This window comes from Neltuma alba, unplaced genomic scaffold (assembly GCF_004799145.2).
Source record: "Neltuma alba isolate B1F8T4 unplaced genomic scaffold, ASM479914v2 tig00012566_pilon, whole genome shotgun sequence".
Taxonomy (NCBI): Eukaryota; Viridiplantae; Streptophyta; class Magnoliopsida; order Fabales; family Fabaceae; genus Neltuma; species Neltuma alba.
In genome coordinates this window covers 17,934-36,057 of record NW_021637021.1, presented here as the reverse complement: position 1 = coordinate 36,057, position 18,124 = coordinate 17,934, and the positions used below count along the sequence as shown (strand labels likewise).

The following is an 18,124-nucleotide window of genomic DNA, read 5'->3' as shown; positions in this document are numbered from 1 at the left end:
AATCCTTTTACAAACCAGGTTTTATACTTAGGACTGGAGCTAATATGTTTTTTGAGAAGCTCAATAACATGTACTGTTCGAAGATTCCGCGTAAATGGGAGTAATGTGCTGCATCGAGTTTACACAAAGCAAAACGAAAAGGCACCAGAAGCTCAGAACAGAAAGTTGCCTAAAGATAGATGATAATACGAGAGGGGCACATGAAGGAAGATCTATGGCTTCGTGTGGGGGGAAGAAGGCATTGTCTGAACAAAGCAGAAAGAAGAAAGCTAGCCAATCAGAACAAAGAAGCAAAATCACAGTCACAGACACACAGATAGAGAGAGAGAGAGAGAGAGAGTCAACGAGGGAAAGGTTGACCAGGCATCTTGTGGGTGAGCTACCTGCCTCTCGAACACACGCTCTCTACAGCGTTGAATTCTTTAATGTCCTCATGCCTCTTTGATGCTCTTCTTCTCTCTTCACCCATGCGCATCCACTTGATATATAAAGTACAGCAGACCAAACCCACAAAAATAAGCCTAAAAACAATTACTCTCCATCTTTTCTTTTTCCCTCAAAACAATTCCAAACACTGAAGAAGAGGCAGTTCTCAAATAGATAATTGGTACAGAGATATGGGTCGTATTCCATGCTGCGAGAAGGACAACGTTAAAAGAGGACAGTGGACACCTGAGGAAGACAACAAGCTCTCTTCCTACATTGCTCAACATGGTACTAGGAATTGGCGCCTTATTCCTAAAAATGCTGGTTTGTTGTCTTGTCTTGTCTCTGGCTTCATGTCCTGTTCTTATTAATGTGGACGATAAAGCTTACTTGAATTTGATTTTGGTTGAGATGAAGGCCTCCAGAGGTGTGGAAAGAGCTGCAGGCTCAGGTGGACTAACTACCTCCGTCCTGATCTCAAGCATGGTCAGTTTTCAGACTCAGAAGAGCAAACCATTGTGAAGCTCCACTCTGTTTTTGGTAACCGGTAAATCACCTCTGCTTTTGGCCTCTCACAATTTTTTAACATAAACAATTTGTTTGACATGGCTTTCAGCTCACTACAAGTGATTTTTCAAACCCGAAAAATCAATTTAAGCCTAAAATGATATTTAACATGATTAGGAATAAATGTCTTTCTGCTTAAAAATCACTTTAAAATCATGATAACTTTTCTAAATTTTGTTTTTTTCTCTCCATATTTGGATCTTCTAAAATTGACTTTTTAATGTATCATCATCCCAATAAATTTTATCAAACGTTTTTTTTTCAACAATTTCTAGGAATTATTAATTATCCTAAGGATTTTATCCCTCATATGTCATCTGCCTTGTCTCATCCCTGTTATCTGGAGAATTGATGACATTACCATGAACTTAGGCACTTGATTCCAATTGACACCTATCGACTATGTATGACAGCTCATAAAGTGAACTTGCACAAGACAACAAGAGATTGACAAAAAAGGCCACCTCTCTTGTGTTTTATTTCACTTCATGATCAGTCATTCTACCTCGGCGAGTTAATTCTCATTCTCCCCTGTACAAAAGGCGGCAACAGAACATAAGACATTTATTTCAACATAACTAAGGTGTTTGGATGGAATCAAAACCATGATTTTAAAAGTATTTTTACGGTGTATGAAATAAATATATAGAAGAGTTTGCCTCATTTTACGAACTTTTGGGTGCTTCCAAACACCCCTTAAATCTAGCAGAATGACCATACTGAAACCTCCATTATTATACTAGAGATTAGAAGAATGTTTATACCTAGTATCTTTTAACCCATAGACTCTGGAAGCTCAAGGGGGGCATGTTTAATTTCTTAAACACTAGAACGAATACATACTAAGTGGCCCAAGAAAAAGAATGGGTAGATATATCAAATACTAACACAATGGCTTAATATATTTTCAGATGGTCACTAATAGCAGCCCAGCTCCCAGGCCGCACTGACAATGACGTCAAAAACCACTGGAACACCAAGCTGAGGAAGAAACTTTCAGGCATGGGAATCGACCCTGTCACCCACAAGCCATTCTCCCACCTGATGGCCGAAATTGCAACAACATTGGCACCCCCACAGGCAGCTCACCTAGCTGAAGCAGCTCTCGGCTGCTTCAAAGACGAGGTGCTTCATCTTCTTACTAAGAAGAAGATTAACTTCCAGGCTCAAAACCCCACTGAACAAATGGGGAATAACATTAACATTACCTCTTTCATGAACTATAAACCTGATGAGAAGCAAGACACTTCTGAGAAGATTAAGTTTGGGTTATCCAAGGTTATGCAAGAATCTGAAATGATAACCCCAAATAAACCGTGGGACTGCACTGCAACTACAACAGCCAGTTTTGAGGGGACTTGCAGTGTCTTTCCTACAGTGACTGGGTTTCAATTTAGTCCTGTGTCGTTTGCCAACGATGGGGATGGATCACCATGGAGCCAAAGTGTGTGTACCGGAAGTACATGCACAGCCATGGATCAACAAGGCCAGTTACATGAAAAACTTCAAGAAGAAAATGAAGATGATTCCAATACTGCAAAAGAAATTAGAAGTGCATCCGATTTATTCAACGCCCAGTGTGTTTTGTGGGATTTACCATCAGAAGATCTGATTAATCCCATGGTATAAGAAAGATCACAGAACAGAGAAGGGAAAGAATTCCGACATCAGAAATAAAGAATAAGCTGCCTATGAAGATGATCAATGATACAAATGTAGATAATGGCTATTTTTACAAACTATGAATACACAAAAAAAATAAAAATGGAAAACATATCACGCATACTATATTTTCAGTACTCTTTTAACCACTTCTTGCTAATATTGGATTAAGCGAAATACGATGACGATGAGGATGTATCTGCCAGAATCTGCCAGTATAGTCAAGAATAAAATAAATAAATAAGAATCTTTGAAAATAAACAGCAAGTAATAATTAAATATGAGGAATCACAGGAAGAAATATAATTGGCTCTTTAAAAAGCTACCTCAAGTTGCTCTTCAGTAAATGATTCTTTCTGAACATTCCAAGTATCTGCATGAGTCCGCCTGAACTCCGCAACTGCTTTCGTTACCGCAGATTTCACAGGAGATGGCTCCCCACTAAAGCGAGCCAGCAGTGTAACATGCTCAGGCAACCAGCTGAAATGAATTATTTGATGAAGTGAGATAACAGCTAAACAAGAAAGGGAGTGGGAGAGAGAAAATGATGGGTGAATACATTAAAAAAAATAAATTAAAATGATATTAGGATATTATTTCTTTCAACAGGACAAACCTGGGCATATCATAAGGGGCTGATAAAACAGAAGCTGCCAATGCTAGCACAGCACCATGAACTGATGCTACTGATGAACCAGAGCTTGCATTTCTGCAGCAAAAAATTTGCAAGATATTTAATACATATGATAAGAAATAGAACTAAATAAATGACCAATCAAGACAAGGTCATAAGAACTACTCAATCAGTTGATATATGTTGCTTGAGGCATCTAAAGGACAGAAACACCGCAGATGCCATTACTTTCACAAAAAGTTTAAAAAGTGAACTCCACAGAGTCTCCATGCAGAGGAAGTCAAACAGTGTATTTTCCTTGTTAATTTTTGCCGAAGACCCACAGCTAGGATTACAGATAATTTCAAAAGACCATGCACAACAGATAACATGTAGAATTCAAAGACAAGAAGCCAGCACTGATTTTTCAAAGGCTGACGATTCTTAAACATCACAACACCGCATCCCAGAACAAAGGGAGAAAAGGGCAACCTCATCCTTCTTCTCTTCTGTAAAACATTTGCCTGAACATAAGCTCTATCACGGAAATCTTTAGCTAGATCTTCATCTCCTCCCTTCAATAAGCCTGCTAAAACTGCTGCTGCATGCTCTCTTACCTAGACACAGAAATCAAGTTTTTCAAAATAAGGTATAAATAATTCCACTCTTTAAGACGTAATAGAGACAGAAAAGCAGCAAGCAAGGTACACAACACAAGTCCAGATATGGTGTTCATTGCTTGTATGTAATATTATATTCTGTAACCACGAGGAACCACACACGTACTGGTAGTAACGTACAAAATAGTTATAACTAATCTCAAACATAAGTCACAGAAGCAGATTAGGAGGATGATATTGATCTTTTTCCACAACCTGGTTCTCCCAGAAAGAAGGGGCAAACTAACTAAACAAGGGATAACAATGACTACTCTACATTGCAATTCATATAGGTTTAGTGCTAAGTTCTTGCCTCAACTTGGTTGTCTACAAGCAACTTCTCAACAGTTCTCCAAATTTCTTGTTTCATTGAACTTGGGAGAATGAAAGTGTGCCTGTTATATGAGTAAAAGTAATTATCAGTCAATAAATCTAACTATGAAGTACAAGTTGCTAATATTACAAAGCATGGAAGCAAGTGACATCACTTGTTAAGAATTTAACACCTGATCTGCTCTGACAAAGCAAAATCAAAAAGTTATCGTACCTATACATGAAAGTGCGAAGATATGTCAATGTAGCAGATCTAGTTCTCCAATTGGAATCATTTGCAGCAGATAAAATCACCGAGACAACCTTCTGGAGGTGAGGTTCCCGGAAAATACTCCATTTAAGTAATTCAAATACTCCCTTGGCTAATGTTGACAAATCTTTATTTGATGTTTCCTTCAAAAGCACATAAAATTACCCATGAATGAAAAAAAGCAATACCCTCTCCATGTAGATCATGATGGAATCTAATACTTCAGGAATATAAATAACATTCACAGTGAAACACCATCTACAACTATAGGAATCCACAGTAAAATAAGCATTTTCTCCATTAACAAGTCTTGCAATGATAAGCATTTAAAAGTTCCCAGCATATTCCTACTCCTGTTTCACTCAGTAAATGAAAGTGCTACCAAAATATATAATCTCAAAAGAGTGGAAACTTGACAATATCAGTATAAACGTCATGCACAAGTTTTCCGACTTCTATTTGAAGGGGGGAAAAAAAACAGACAAGAAGACTGCCTCTGTCATATGAATATTAAAACAATAGCATTGCGCTTTTATTTCAATATATGCCAATATTTTTCAAAACCGTTCATTTTTCTTTTTGCCAATCAAAACCATCCAATTATTTATCGTGAGAATGGAATGACAAAATGAGTACTTCACAATTTCATCTAATTTGCTCAAACCCTATTTGAGCATCACAAACTCTTGACTTTTACACTGGAAAGCTTTTTTTTAAAAAAATATTCTTACTTACATAACATATAATAACATTTCTTTTGAAAAATAAAAAAGAAACTTTAATATTGCTGAATAACAGACCAAAAGTTAAAGCAATGGAACCATCATAGTATTTAACTACTCCAAAAGAAAAAATAAAAGAAAAAGAGAAAAAGAGGAGGGAATAGTCATTAAATATGAGCAGAGTTAGATATCACAAGAGTCTTGATATTCTAGATTTGGTTGTATGGTCTATTGCCAATGACCGGAGTAAGCCCAGGGCCGAAATATAAACCATCCTACAACTAACCCAAGAAATTATGAGCTCTTAATAAAACTAGTTCAAGGGAGGCAAAAAAAATCTTATTCAGCATTTGTATCACAGGAATAATGACCAACTTCCAACCATACCCTAAAATGGAAAGAGTGACTAAACATATAGCGGGAAGGATTTAAAAGCAGCAGCAAGTCAGATATAGAATTGACAGACTAATGCACCAAATGTTTGACCGAGACGGGTGTAGAACAAAAGGTAATGATCCAGGTTAAAAAAATGTCAACCACAAGTATTCTCGTATAAGCCTGCTCCATACAATGATGTCGAAGATCAATGTCCTAAGACAAGAGATTACTAAAAACAAACACAAGAATATAAAGTAGCTGCAGTGAAACACAGAGCACTGAGAATCAAAAGAAGTCTTTTAAATATTACAATTATAATTGGAGACATGGGGCAAACCTGCAGGGAAATCACGGGATAAAGAAGCCCCGCAATCACATCAAGCAGATAAGAGGATCTCCCAGACTTCAACGATGAGAAGATGAAGTAAAATAGCTACATAAATGAAGAATAGCAAACAATCAGTGAAAGATTTTACAAGTAAAACCAAAACCTATATGCTTGCGCCTATTAGTACCGTTTCCATCCATTTTATATCAACTTCTGAATCACCATCCGGAAGTCCATTTTCAAGATTTACATCCATAGAATTCACCCCTTTGTCTGACTGGGTAGCATTCTGAATGTTCACAACTGCTTCGGCAGCTCGCTCTATAAGAAACTGAACCCAGCTTGCATCTTTTAACAAATTATCAGCATCGCTTTGTCTCTCATCATATGCATTATCATGATGACTTGAATGATATAGACGGATGTTAGAGCACAATATTGTGAGGGTGATACCTAAAACCTGCCTCACCTGTCCAATAGAAACAAATGTCACTTTTCCTCTTCTGAAATTGTTTCTAAAAGAGCTTCCAATGATGCAGTGAAGTCATATGATTTCTAGTAATATTAACATAATTATACTAAGAAAATCCAGAACACATTATGTAGCTCTTGGAAATTAGAAGATACACCTTTGATCCTATTTATACGGCATTTCCAACGTTTCACACGAACCCCAAAAAAAAAACTTAAAATGCATTAATGCTGCTTTAAAATATATCAACTTTCCAACTTTACCCCTATACACTTCCCAAGAAAATAATATTTTACACTATAATAAATGAAAGACAAAATCAGTACATTCAGCATGGCTTCTATAACAAAAATTATGCTCTTAAACAATACAGACACATGTATTACCAGACAGCATGATACATTGAATATGGCAATTTTTCAAAATTTTACGATAGAGGCGCAAGAATACATAATTATATTTCAATATTTTAGGGGATCAGTATGGGTATCTTGAGTTTTAAACAAGAAATATAAAACTATTCATAATAATCAAGCAAAATATTAATCTTTTTTAAGTTATATAGAAATATTTTGATGAAAAAAACATAACAATACATATGGTAGAATATATGATACGTATGATGAAGTATAGTACGCATATCGCATAGAATGTGGGTACATTTACGTTTTCAAACTATCAGTGCTTCATAGGTTCTAGTTCTATGAAATCCAGTAAGATTCATATGACTTCAAAATTTATTCAGATGACCAATAGAACATATGGAGTAAACGGAATTCTTACTTGGGATGATGAGTGACTCATATTATCAAGCACTTCCTTCAAAAGTGTATCGTGGAGCTGGATTTCAGTTATTGGCATATTCTGTGGGGATACTTCTACAAGCGCAGCTACCAAGAAATTATATCTTTTAACTGTTACAGTGGTCGCTACTGTTGAAGGTAAGGATGCCATCAAAGCATCTAGAATTTGCTGCCTCAATAAAGGAACTCTAGTTCCATACTTTCCTTTACCAGTAACTGCATACCGTATGCAAGAGGCCCACTCAGGAAGTGACTCGACAGATTGTGCTAGAATAATATTCTTTAACTGGGGCATAAGCCAGCTATCCCATTCTCCTGATAGACCATCAATATCAGAGTGTAACACGCCTGCCAGTGCTTCAGCAGCTACACACTGTTTAGGCCTCTCCTTGGCACTTGTAAACTCATCTAATGCACCTTTAAGAGCCAATATAACAGGCATGCCACATTCTTGTACTAGCCGCTTAAAAATGCGTGCAAAATTTGGGTAAAAGCTATCACGTCGTATAAAGGTATCACTGGGAGTACGTGGCCAAGAAGATGAAAATTCAAAGTAGAATCGAGTTATGGCTTTGTCTGCTAGGCTTTGGAAACTGGAATCACCGTGACCTCCTCTTGGAAATGACGTTTCATTATCGCTTATTATATGAACATGAGAAAGACTATTTAATGTCTCACTGAAAAACCCCTCTTCCTGGAAAGTTTGAGTTAAAGCTCCTTCTAAAGACGACTTGGCATTGCCTTGCAAATCGTGAGAAACAACAGATTTCTCACCAGCAGACAGCTTATAAGGCGATTCCTTCAAGAGTGTATTAAGAGCTGAAATTGCTAGTATTCTTGTTTGAGGAAGATGACTTTTCAAATTCTTTAGAAAGTGTCCTAAACAAGTGACAGCACAAAGATCATGGAACATGTCAGTGAAATTGACTTCAAACAAGGCAATAAATAAAAGAACACCAGAAAGATGCAAAAGCATCCAAGCTTGCATACCAGCAGTTTCGCTCAGGATTTTAGATGATAAGCTGGGGTGGTTTCTAGAGGCCAAAGCCAACAGAAGCAAAACTCTGTTAGCCATCAAATTATACCTGCAAAAACAAAATATTGATCCAATGATTCAAATGTTCAAGAATCTAAGAAAAATAGGCATAATCTTTTAAACTTGTAGAGGATCATGCAAACTAAAAATTTAAAAAAAGAAATACATCTAGACGGAAAGAAGAAAAGACAAATATTAAGGGAAATACCGCCAATGCAAGCCAGTAGAATCAAAGCTCATAGAGCCAATCTGAGAAACCAAATCTGAGAAATCTGGTCCAACAGTGTGATTATCTGACATCCTGAAAAAGTTTCTAGATACTCCGGAAAAGTGGTTGTTGTATTTTACAAAGAGCTGTACAAAGTAATGTGATGTTAAACAAGAAAAAGTGCACAATAGAAAGTAATCATCTGATAGGGAATAAGCTTACCTCATTAATTGCTTTCTGGGCTTTCAAAGATTCATGATGCGAACTTCAAGAAAATGAGAAGAAATTATTATTCTAAATGGTAAAGAAAATTTTCCTAAAACCAAGAAGCAAAGAAAATGTCAATACCTTGAAAGAATCCCCAGGATAAATGAAGAGAATGCCTTTGGATCCTATCATAAGAAAAAATGTCAAAAAAATAAAATTTATTCACCATCTAAAAGAATGAAAAATAAAAGAAAAATTTTCAATCATCACCGATGTCAAATGCTTAAGAACTGTTTGTGAGGAGAGAACTGAACAAGAACCCAGCACTGCATATTCCTCTGCATTGGGGTTGAGCAAGTTGTTGGTAAATGTGATAACACACTTCGAAATCATAGAAGGCCATCTCTTGATCATCTTAATCAGAGATTTTCCTGCAAACCTGGCAACATATAAATAAATTGATCAGGCATAATAAGAATTGCAAAGGCATTTAATGAAGCATGTTAGAGAACACTAGAACACATGCCAATGTATGAAGAGGCAACCAAAGGAGAGGATCAAGATAAACATTAACATACAAAGTCACACAAACAAGAACATCCTAAACTTCTTAGGCACCATTTATTAAAGACTTTCAAAGATCAGTTAAAGTCAGACATTGCAGCCACTGAATAGATTAGACGGAACAGTAGTTTTAAGCTCCCAAAACTAGTTTCCATTTTCCTGGTGCGGGCTAAAATACAAACAAAACTCTATTCAAATAATTCATACAATTATTTACAAGCTGCTAGGAGTGCAAGTCTATCTAACAACGTATTTGGTATGCAGAATGGAATGAAATTTAAAAAGGAATGTATTGAGAAATGTGATCTTATTGATGAGAAATATCCCCCATGTCCTGGGAGAAAAAAATGCAATAGACTAAGATCATGACTCTTGAGTAATGATAACAGGGATATACTTACTAAAAAGGAACATAACTACTCACACCGTTATTTCTTAACAATGCCTGCTAAATAGTAACAACTAAACTAATCCAACAAATCCCACATAAAAACTTAAGAACTGATAACAAAACCACATCCAGTGACAGTCAACGTTGTGGTGGTTTCAACATCAGACAAGACATACCTAAAAATAAGATTGTCCAAGCTTTAGATTTTATGACAATTTGGCAGTCATCTTTTTCCGCAGTGGACAATTAAAGACATAAACACTAAATTCTATAAATTCTGTCCAAAAGCCAATTCTTTATCCTGTCTTGGTTCATTACATATAGTAATAAACTGATCAACTTCAACAATTCCTAGCCTAGGTGAAATACATCACAATGTGCTAAACGAATTCTGGCAGCTACCTGCTACTCATAAAAACAAATTTGATCAGTAACATATTAGCCATGGATGTCTTGTCTACTCACATGCGGACAGTTTCGTAGCTATGCAGAGAGAGATTTAAAAGATCATCCATCAAAAGAGTCACATGATCTGATGGACAGAAATTCCCACTCATACGGTAGAGATGATAGGATGCTTGTGAAGATCTCCATGTACTGTGCATGAATGCTTTGTCAATAAGTGCCCACCTAGGTCTGGAACAAAAGAAAAATTCAAAGTTTGACCCACAGTTCTTAAAGCATAATTTTCGGGATCAAGAGACTGAATCAAAGTTTTATTACCTTTTCTTTCCTTTGGAATGAAATGATACAATGAAATTAATGGGAGGTTCTATAATTGCAGCAGATTCCAACTTCCAAGCCTGTCTGTGACTAGACCATTCATCAAATTCCAAACTACCTATGTCAGAAAAGAAAATGGACAGGATGAGTTCAGCTGTGCATAGAGAAATTGGATTTGAAATACTATGTTGCAATTCATCCAGTGGAGCCCATTACCATAGTTTCCTAAAGCATCCATAACACGAATAATTAGTATCAGCAAGCTGCTGTCATCGGATTTTTTTTCCAGTACATATCTTTAAAAGAACCAAAAAGAAAGAAAAAAAAAGATTAATGAAAATAATCATAATTGCAAGTACATAAGCCGAACAAATGACAAGAAAAGAATTTAACAATGATCCTTACTTGCATGCCTCGTGAACAACCTCAGCAGCCTTTTCTCGCAGAGCAGTACTACCGACAGTAGAACCAGTCGCTCCAGCAAGCAAAAAGGTAGGGTCAGAATCCTCAACCATTCCATTCTTGGAGGCGGGAATGAAATCAGGCAAGCATGAAAATAGACCTTGCAAAGATGATACAATGCGTAGAAGAGTCACTTTCAAGTGCTCTTTCTCATCTCCTGCACAACATGTTACAATCTGTGTGTCACAACGCTTTAATATATGTTGATATGAAAAACTTCCTTCACAACGCACTAACACCCAATCATTTTTTTATGAAATATATATATATCTTAAAATCAGAAAGTGACGCATAAAAGCAGAAATGGCCATCAAAATGCCCAGAGTCAGCATCCAGAATTTCCATGAAATAAACATCTAAAACTATCACGAAGTCTTCTGACTCAATCAAAGCGTTACTCAAATTGGAAATTGCACTTGGGAGAAATTAGCATGGTTTACCTTGATCAGTATGGATTTTATTTTGGCATATATTCAAAAGATCATCCAAAGCTGACTTAAAGTGAATGTCTAAAAGCTCATTTGCAAACTGAACTTCTTCATCACATGGAATATGCCACTTTGGAATCAATCTTTCGTCATTGGAATAATCTTTTGTGCTAATCCATTCTTCAAGAACAGCAGCATCAGGGTGACTAAGAATGCACCTAGAAAACAAACACTATAACATTGCTACAAAACTCTTTAACCACAATCACAATAGCAAGCAACCTATGGATAGTATACATACTTATACTGATCAACGGGATAATAATGAATCTGACTCCCAAGAAGGGATCGAAGAAGATGATCAGCAGCCACGTTAACCTGTGATTAACCCAGAAAACAGAATTTATATGCGGAACCAGAATCTCTAGAACTAACAAATCTCATGTTTATTATGCACATATTAAATACTACAGGAACAAGAAAAACTTCCTCAAAGACATTATTCAAATGCAGCACAGTAGGACCTTCCAAGAAGGTGAATCAAAAGCCAAGAAAATGGCTTCTTTGAATTGATCCTTGTAGCGAAGGAGCGCTGGGCCTCCATATGTGATGCCAACTGACAATATCATCAGTTGATACTCAATTGAAGCCTCAAGAGCTGGTGACAGTGTGGATTTAACCTGGGAAAAGAGCTCTCAACTTTGAAGAAAATCCAACCACAAAATTGAAACAAAAGATAACCAATACTGATAAAACAAGGTACCCTGGTTGAAGCAGAGGCATTGAAAGTTCCTCCTCCCCCAAATCCTGTGCGTGGCGTTCCTTTTAAAGAAGATATCACAGATAACAGTATGGGCTCAACAACTTGACTAACTGCCTCTTCTGGGTTGGAATGAACACATGCACAACAAAGCAGTCCAACCTCTCCGATAGCACCAGGAAGAATGTTTGTCCTCACAAACTTGGAAATTTTCTTCAGAGCCTGTTAGATATTTCACAGGATTATAAAATTAAAAATTCACCCAGAGATTGTTCCATGAAGAAATATCATCAATACACAGTCGGACATCAATACCTGATTATACAGCGGTTTTGAAAGCCTTCCAAGCAGGATTTCAAGCACACAATAGTAGTATGGACCATCATTAACCAGAAAGGTTCCTGATGCTGCCGATGAGTGTAAACCTTCATTTCTAACACAAGAAATCAATTGTCCAATTATAGACTAAAAAACTGAACTTACTTAAAAATCCAAGGAAACAACAGCTAAACCATTGCTGATTAAAGTTATGATCAAGATAATGGGTATCTCCCAACATCACTTACATAACACTGCTTGGCTCCAGGTGAAGAAGCAAGGAAAATAGACGGCATAAAAACTCATCCAGCCATTCAGAAAAGTGAATCATTGGCATAAATGATAGATCATCAATTTTATCATCCAGTAAAGCCAACTGCCATTAGGGTAAATAGATTAATTTTTTCTTGATATGGAATGTAACCACTTAATATAACAGTTTAGAAATCCATGTTCTTACATTGGAAAAGATGGAACCTATTAGTTGCATGGTAGCCAACGTTTTTGGAGGGTCATTAGCATCCATACCAAGCAATGCATTGGACAAAGAAACTGCCATAAGATCCATGAATGTGTCATCCCCACCACCAAGATCAGTTGCCCTCGATGAGGATGTTGATAGAGATGTAAAAAATAATGAACGCCCCACAAATGCTACTGACATAACAGCAATTTTCAACTGGTGGGTGGCAGTCATCTGGCTAGACAGAAAGAACGTTATCAGAAAGACAAAGTGAAGTGCATAAACAAAAGCTAATAAGAAGTAAGCATATCATATGACATTTTCTATCAAGAAAAATAAAGCAATGCTTCGGATTAGCCATTCTCCACATATGTATAACTTAGGTATTCCTACCAAAAGTATAAATTTATATAGTTCTACTAACCGTCTCTAGAGCCATTTGGAACCGAGAGGCCACAAATGGCAGAACCAATGAAGGTTCAACATATGACAATACAGAAGTTGCGGCGGCAACAGTTTCAGAGAGGTGCTCATTCTTGCTGTATTGACCTCGATCAATTAACTTAAGCACTGAATTAACAAAGAAAGCTCTCTCTGGTCCTCCAAGATGCTGCTCAGATTGTTTGCCATTATTTGTACTCCTATACAGAGCATTATTAGTTGCATAAAATACAACACCGAATAAGCAAAGTAGATGCCAATTATACATTGATTCTTATCTTACACTTGCTCATGCTGTAGACGCTTCTGGAATTGAATCACCAAATGGAACAAAAATCTCTCTAATGAGTAAGTCCATCGGCCACCATTTGAGGGATGATAATATCTACAAAAGTTGATGCCAGTAAGCAACTGTGGAAATGACTAAATTGAAAAGAAGGCATACCTGGAGCAATAAAATGCGTATAAACTAACTGTTCCAAGATGTTGACCAATTTCTCGAAGTACTGAAGTGCTGAACTACCAGGTTTTAATAAATACACCTGCGGTTATAGTGTCAGAAAAGTTGCTTAAAGTAAGAAATCCACTAAAAGACAATCATAACAGCAAACCACAGCTTATCAGCTTACAATTGATTTTGCAATAGCCTTTGCAGGGGTAGCAGTCTTGTTGGAGAACAAGAACCTTGTGTTTCTAGGGACATCCAATGGAAACGGATATGATCCACTTCCATTTGCAACAGGAACCTGCACAAGTAAAAGTATTAAAAATCTGGATTGCTTCTGATAACAATATAAAGCTTCGAGTCACATGGACTAAATATAGCAGGAAAACCGCTAGATAGACTAAATAATAGTTTAGCCAAAGAAATTGTGATGCAAGAATTGCTCCATGCCACAATGCCAAAAACACACATAGCTTGTTTTGTCATAAAACACCTTTAAAATGCTGGATTATTAAAATTTAATGTGCAATTACAAATAAGGTTATCAAAATTAATTTTAAAAAATGTTGACACAAGCATCAAATCAGGTCTGCGCCAACCGTTAAAATCAATTGAGACCAAAAATATGCATCTACTTCCTCATAAATTTCATCACTCTGCCCCAACTGTTAAAACATTTGAAAAAACATCAATAAGGGCAACATTGCTTGAAGAATCTACATGCTCACCTCAAACATATTCAAGTATCTGGCAAAAAGCGTAGGCAAGAAGCACTCCCAATCAACATTATGGTAATTTTTCACAACACGAGCTATAATAGCTGCCCATTGACCATTCCAAAATTGGCAGTTGGGTATGGAGTCCCACAACTGTATACACTCTTCAATCCAATCACTACAAGGCCAATAATAAAGCTTAATATCCCAACAAGTCAGTTAGAAACCACACAGAATGAAATCCTCAAATGTGCGCACGCGCTTCTTACTGTGAGAAGAATGCCTGATTGTACTGGTTTGTAGGTAGAAAGAGCCTTGCAAAGCCCGATCCCTCAAAGGCAGAATTATGCCATGGGTTTTGCAATAATGATCTGCAAATTTTCCGTCAGCCAAAAGAAAAGGCATTAACAAGAGTAAAAATGCATTAGTTCATGCTTGCCCAAGAAAAATATAAATAACTGCCCTAGCAAGCCAATAATTTGATTGGTCCAAATATCTGATTTTCAATATACTGCATGAAGTTTATCAACTTCTATAAAGGTTACAAACACCAAAATTATGAAGTAGTATCATTAATGGCAATGCCCTTCACAGTGACCACATATCCACAAATAGCACAAACATTCTAGCTATAAAAAATCATGAGTATCCATGAAGATTGAGCCTCAAATAATTAAATTGACATATTTTCATTACAAAAACCTTTTGAACTTCAACACTATAGAATTCTGAAATTCTATAAAGCTACAGATGCTGGGAGAAAAATTTATATTTCCATTAAAGGCCCATTGACCCAAAATTCCATGCCTGAGTCCAACATTCACCCATTTATTTTAAAGTCATTAAAAATATAATATAATTATCTAAACAAGCATGCAGCTATGATTCCACTTTATTGCAACATTGATAATTGATAATTTCCCTTAATTTAGCCAAACATCAATTTAATAACACAGATAATTGCTCACAAATCAAGATTGCTTAACACTATGGCTAAATTATGTCAGAGCACTCACTTAAACTCAGACCATATTTCAAAAGCAGAACCCGAGCGAAAGAACCTTCTGCAGGACCGAACAAGGGAAGTTATGATTTCAAAATGACGCTGTTTTAATCTCCAACCTTCTGGCCCTGTGCTTCTGCGACAGTGCAAGAATCCACAATCAATGCCCCCATATTTTGAATTTAATATCTATTAATCAATTAGTATATACAAGATAGCTCAGACTTTAGAGATGCAATAGTAGAAATTTCAAAAAGATAACATGGAAATCAATGACAAAAATGGCTTGCACATTTATTGTGGTATGATGGTGTGAATCCTCAGAATTTATTTGCTTTGTCTTCAATTTCAGTTAATCAATAAATCATAGGTTACAGAGATTGGAATTACACATTAAGGTTACCAGAGGATAAATTTAAGCAAATTAAGGCTGTCACAGCAAGAGTGTGGATATTTACCTACTGAAATGTGTAAGAACCAATGTATCGTACAAAGGCCGCCACTCAACAGTTAAAGTAATTTTTTTCCTGTACTTGTTGAGAAGTCTGACTAATAAATTTCCCCATCTAACCTAATATACAAAAATATGATAAACACTTAACAAATGAGGACATATGATAAAAGAAAACAACTAAGTTAAAGAGATGAACCTGAGCATAAAGCTTATGACGGGCCATGTGAAACAATTCTAGGCCCATCTCAATAACTGCATGGACATCTTCAAGAGATATTTCACTTTTTGCCTTCAAGAAACTGCATGGCCAATTAAAAAAAAGTTAGAATTCAATCCATCCACTACGGCATGAGTGAAAAGTTGGCACTTAGTTCAGTTGTAAATTAGCTTTGGATAAAATAAAGACCAGATGGAACGTTACCAGGTATCTCACGGCCCACAATGGATGGGCCAAGGCTATGTCACATGTTTTGTGAGGTGTGAAATGTAGTCCAAGAGAGTGAGGATTCGGCTATGAGTAGGAATATATATATGGAGAGTGAAGCTCAGTGAGAGGCAAGTAAAAATTTGGTAATTGTGAGGAGAGTTCTCAAGGCTCTTGAATGCTAGATGTCCTTTTATGTTTCTGTTGGTATATTCCATGTTATTTTCTTTCATTTTCATAACTATTTGTAGCTTAATCATTAGACTTACACTCCGTGGATTATTTTCTGCGTTTTTATATTAATTCTGGAATTGGTTTCCATTAATATCACACTAGGAAAGAAATAAGCAACTGAAATGTACAGCCAATAGCTATTGTTACGAATAAAAGGGACTATAAGCTATTGAAAATTAATTCTGCAATTCATATGTGAAATTACAGTTAACTGTAAGCATTCTTCATAAGATTGCTTTTATAAACAAGTAGCCTCATAGCAGTCAAGATTATTTAGGACAAAATACCAGAACAAGTAAACAAAGAAGAAAGTGTAGAAATAATAGAAAAACAACATGCCCCAACCATCCCCCTCCCGACCCCAAGTATTTCAGTTGAGCCATCCGCACAATGCAACTTGCTTGTAAAATACTCCTCCGGTCTTTAATATAAGACCTATTTAACTAATTTGATTAGACCAAAGAAATTAGGTAAATTAGTTAATTATAAGTATGACATGCTTTTCCTAGAACACCATAATCATCTTTCTTAATATCCTCCCTCCCGCACTTAGTTGATTATGGTTGAGGGGTATCCATAAAAGTAATTTAGAAAATTGATAAATATGAGAAATAAATATTATATTTAGGATTAAAATTAACTTAACAATTAAGTCCTGTATCAAGGAACGAATGAGTAATAACATGGGCGTTGATTTCACAAAACTACAGCCTTCCGTCAATGTTGAAACGGATATAATCTGCAACTTTTATCTTCAGGATAACGACCAAGCACTTCCTTATCACATCCTGATAATATTTGATCACACCAACAATCATTATCCCTTAACTTAAAACCCTTACACAATTACCACAGGCAGCAGAGCCCCTGCTGATCAAGTAACAGTTGAAGGCGGGGGGGGGGGGGAAGAAGACCCTCCCGCCTCACTTGTCCCGCGAAAAAAATTAAGTACAAGCCCAAAATCAAGTGGGAATGAAATGACATAAATTGATTGAGGCGCAGCAAAATCAACACCGGGCAAAGAAACAAAACGAAATGCATGATTTAAAACAGAAATTAAAGAAGAAAGAGAAGGAACTAACAGGTCAAGTACGGAGATGTATCTAAGCGTTGAGAAAACGGAATCAGGATCATCAGGGCTATAAGAAGCCTTGACCGAGGTGATGACGCGGGCAAAGGAGTCGCGCTCCTTGACGGTTTGAGCGGCCACAGGCGGCGGAAGCCATGCATTGTAGAGATGCATTCCGTAGAATCGACGAAGATCAGTGACGAAATGAAGAAATTGGAATTGAGGAAAAACACATAACAGAGTGAAGAAGTCGTTTAGGTGGAGACTATAAATAGGGTCAAATTTCTTAGAGAGAAAGCCAACAAGAGTCTGTGAAGAGAGAAGCGAGCTTGGATAGCAAGAAAAATAATAGTACTGTTCGGGGCCCTGCGCTTGCAAATTGACTTTCAGAGAGCTTAGGTGTAAACTGGTGTAAACACTAATCTCTGTCTGCGGGTGCGTGCCATGTTCGCTAATTCCAGAGGAAACAAAGTTTGTTTTCTCGCCGTAGGTAAATCCAGATCGGAAAGGAATGCATTTGTGAGCGAAAATAAATGAATTATTGCATGAATAAGCTTATTTTAAG

General features: G+C 36.6%; 2 protein-coding genes across 2 annotated transcripts; one reads left to right on the top strand and one right to left on the bottom strand.

Annotated features, from left to right (window-relative positions):
* The first annotated feature begins 93 nt into the window (after positions 1-93).
* Positions 94-2,622, top strand: LOC114728718 (transcription factor MYB80-like). Its single transcript, XM_028915652.1, has 3 exons — positions 94-750; positions 844-973; positions 1,905-2,622. The coding sequence occupies exons 1-3, from the start codon at positions 618-620 to the stop codon at positions 2,620-2,622; spliced, it is 981 nt and encodes a 326-aa protein (XP_028771485.1). The 5' UTR covers positions 94-617.
* Positions 2,529-17,997, bottom strand: LOC114728725 (proteasome activator subunit 4-like). The gene is made up of 35 exons (XM_028915661.1): positions 17,573-17,997; positions 16,029-16,131; positions 15,837-15,949; positions 15,392-15,514; positions 14,645-14,746; positions 14,388-14,553; positions 13,844-13,960; positions 13,689-13,756; positions 13,498-13,599; positions 13,198-13,414; positions 12,771-13,007; positions 12,559-12,686; positions 12,308-12,425; positions 11,996-12,214; positions 11,757-11,912; positions 11,534-11,610; positions 11,245-11,450; positions 10,748-10,961; positions 10,559-10,638; positions 10,343-10,460; positions 10,085-10,255; positions 8,935-9,103; positions 8,806-8,849; positions 8,680-8,722; positions 8,458-8,603; positions 8,204-8,298; positions 7,194-8,092; positions 6,126-6,407; positions 5,948-6,043; positions 4,475-4,653; positions 4,241-4,322; positions 3,761-3,885; positions 3,272-3,364; positions 2,982-3,135; positions 2,529-2,864 (listed from the first exon to the last, which is right to left on the bottom strand). The coding sequence occupies exons 1-35, from the start codon at positions 17,731-17,733 to the stop codon at positions 2,823-2,825; spliced, it is 5,445 nt and encodes a 1,814-aa protein (XP_028771494.1). The 5' UTR covers positions 17,734-17,997; the 3' UTR covers positions 2,529-2,822.
* Positions 17,998-18,124: the final 127 nt, after the last annotated feature.

Excerpts from the sequence above, each read along its gene's own strand:
- LOC114728718 (XM_028915652.1), top strand. The coding sequence starts at position 618 with ATGGGTCGTATTCCATGCTGCGAGAAGGACAACGTTAAAAGAGGACAG. Across the intron at positions 751-843 it reads CCTTATTCCTAAAAATGCTG|GCCTCCAGAGGTGTGGAAAG; the intron begins GTTTGTTGTCTT and ends GTTGAGATGAAG. Across the intron at positions 974-1,904 it reads CACTCTGTTTTTGGTAACCG|ATGGTCACTAATAGCAGCCC; the intron begins GTAAATCACCTC and ends ATATATTTTCAG.
- LOC114728725 (XM_028915661.1), bottom strand. The coding sequence starts at position 17,733 with ATGCATCTCTACAATGCATGGCTTCCGCCGCCTGTGGCCGCTCAAACC. Across the intron at positions 13,415-13,497 it reads CGTCTACAGCATGAGCAAGT|GAGTACAAATAATGGCAAAC; the intron begins GTAAGATAAGAA and ends TGCTCTGTATAG. Across the intron at positions 6,044-6,125 it reads ATATAAAATGGATGGAAACG|CTATTTTACTTCATCTTCTC; the intron begins GTACTAATAGGC and ends TCATTTATGTAG.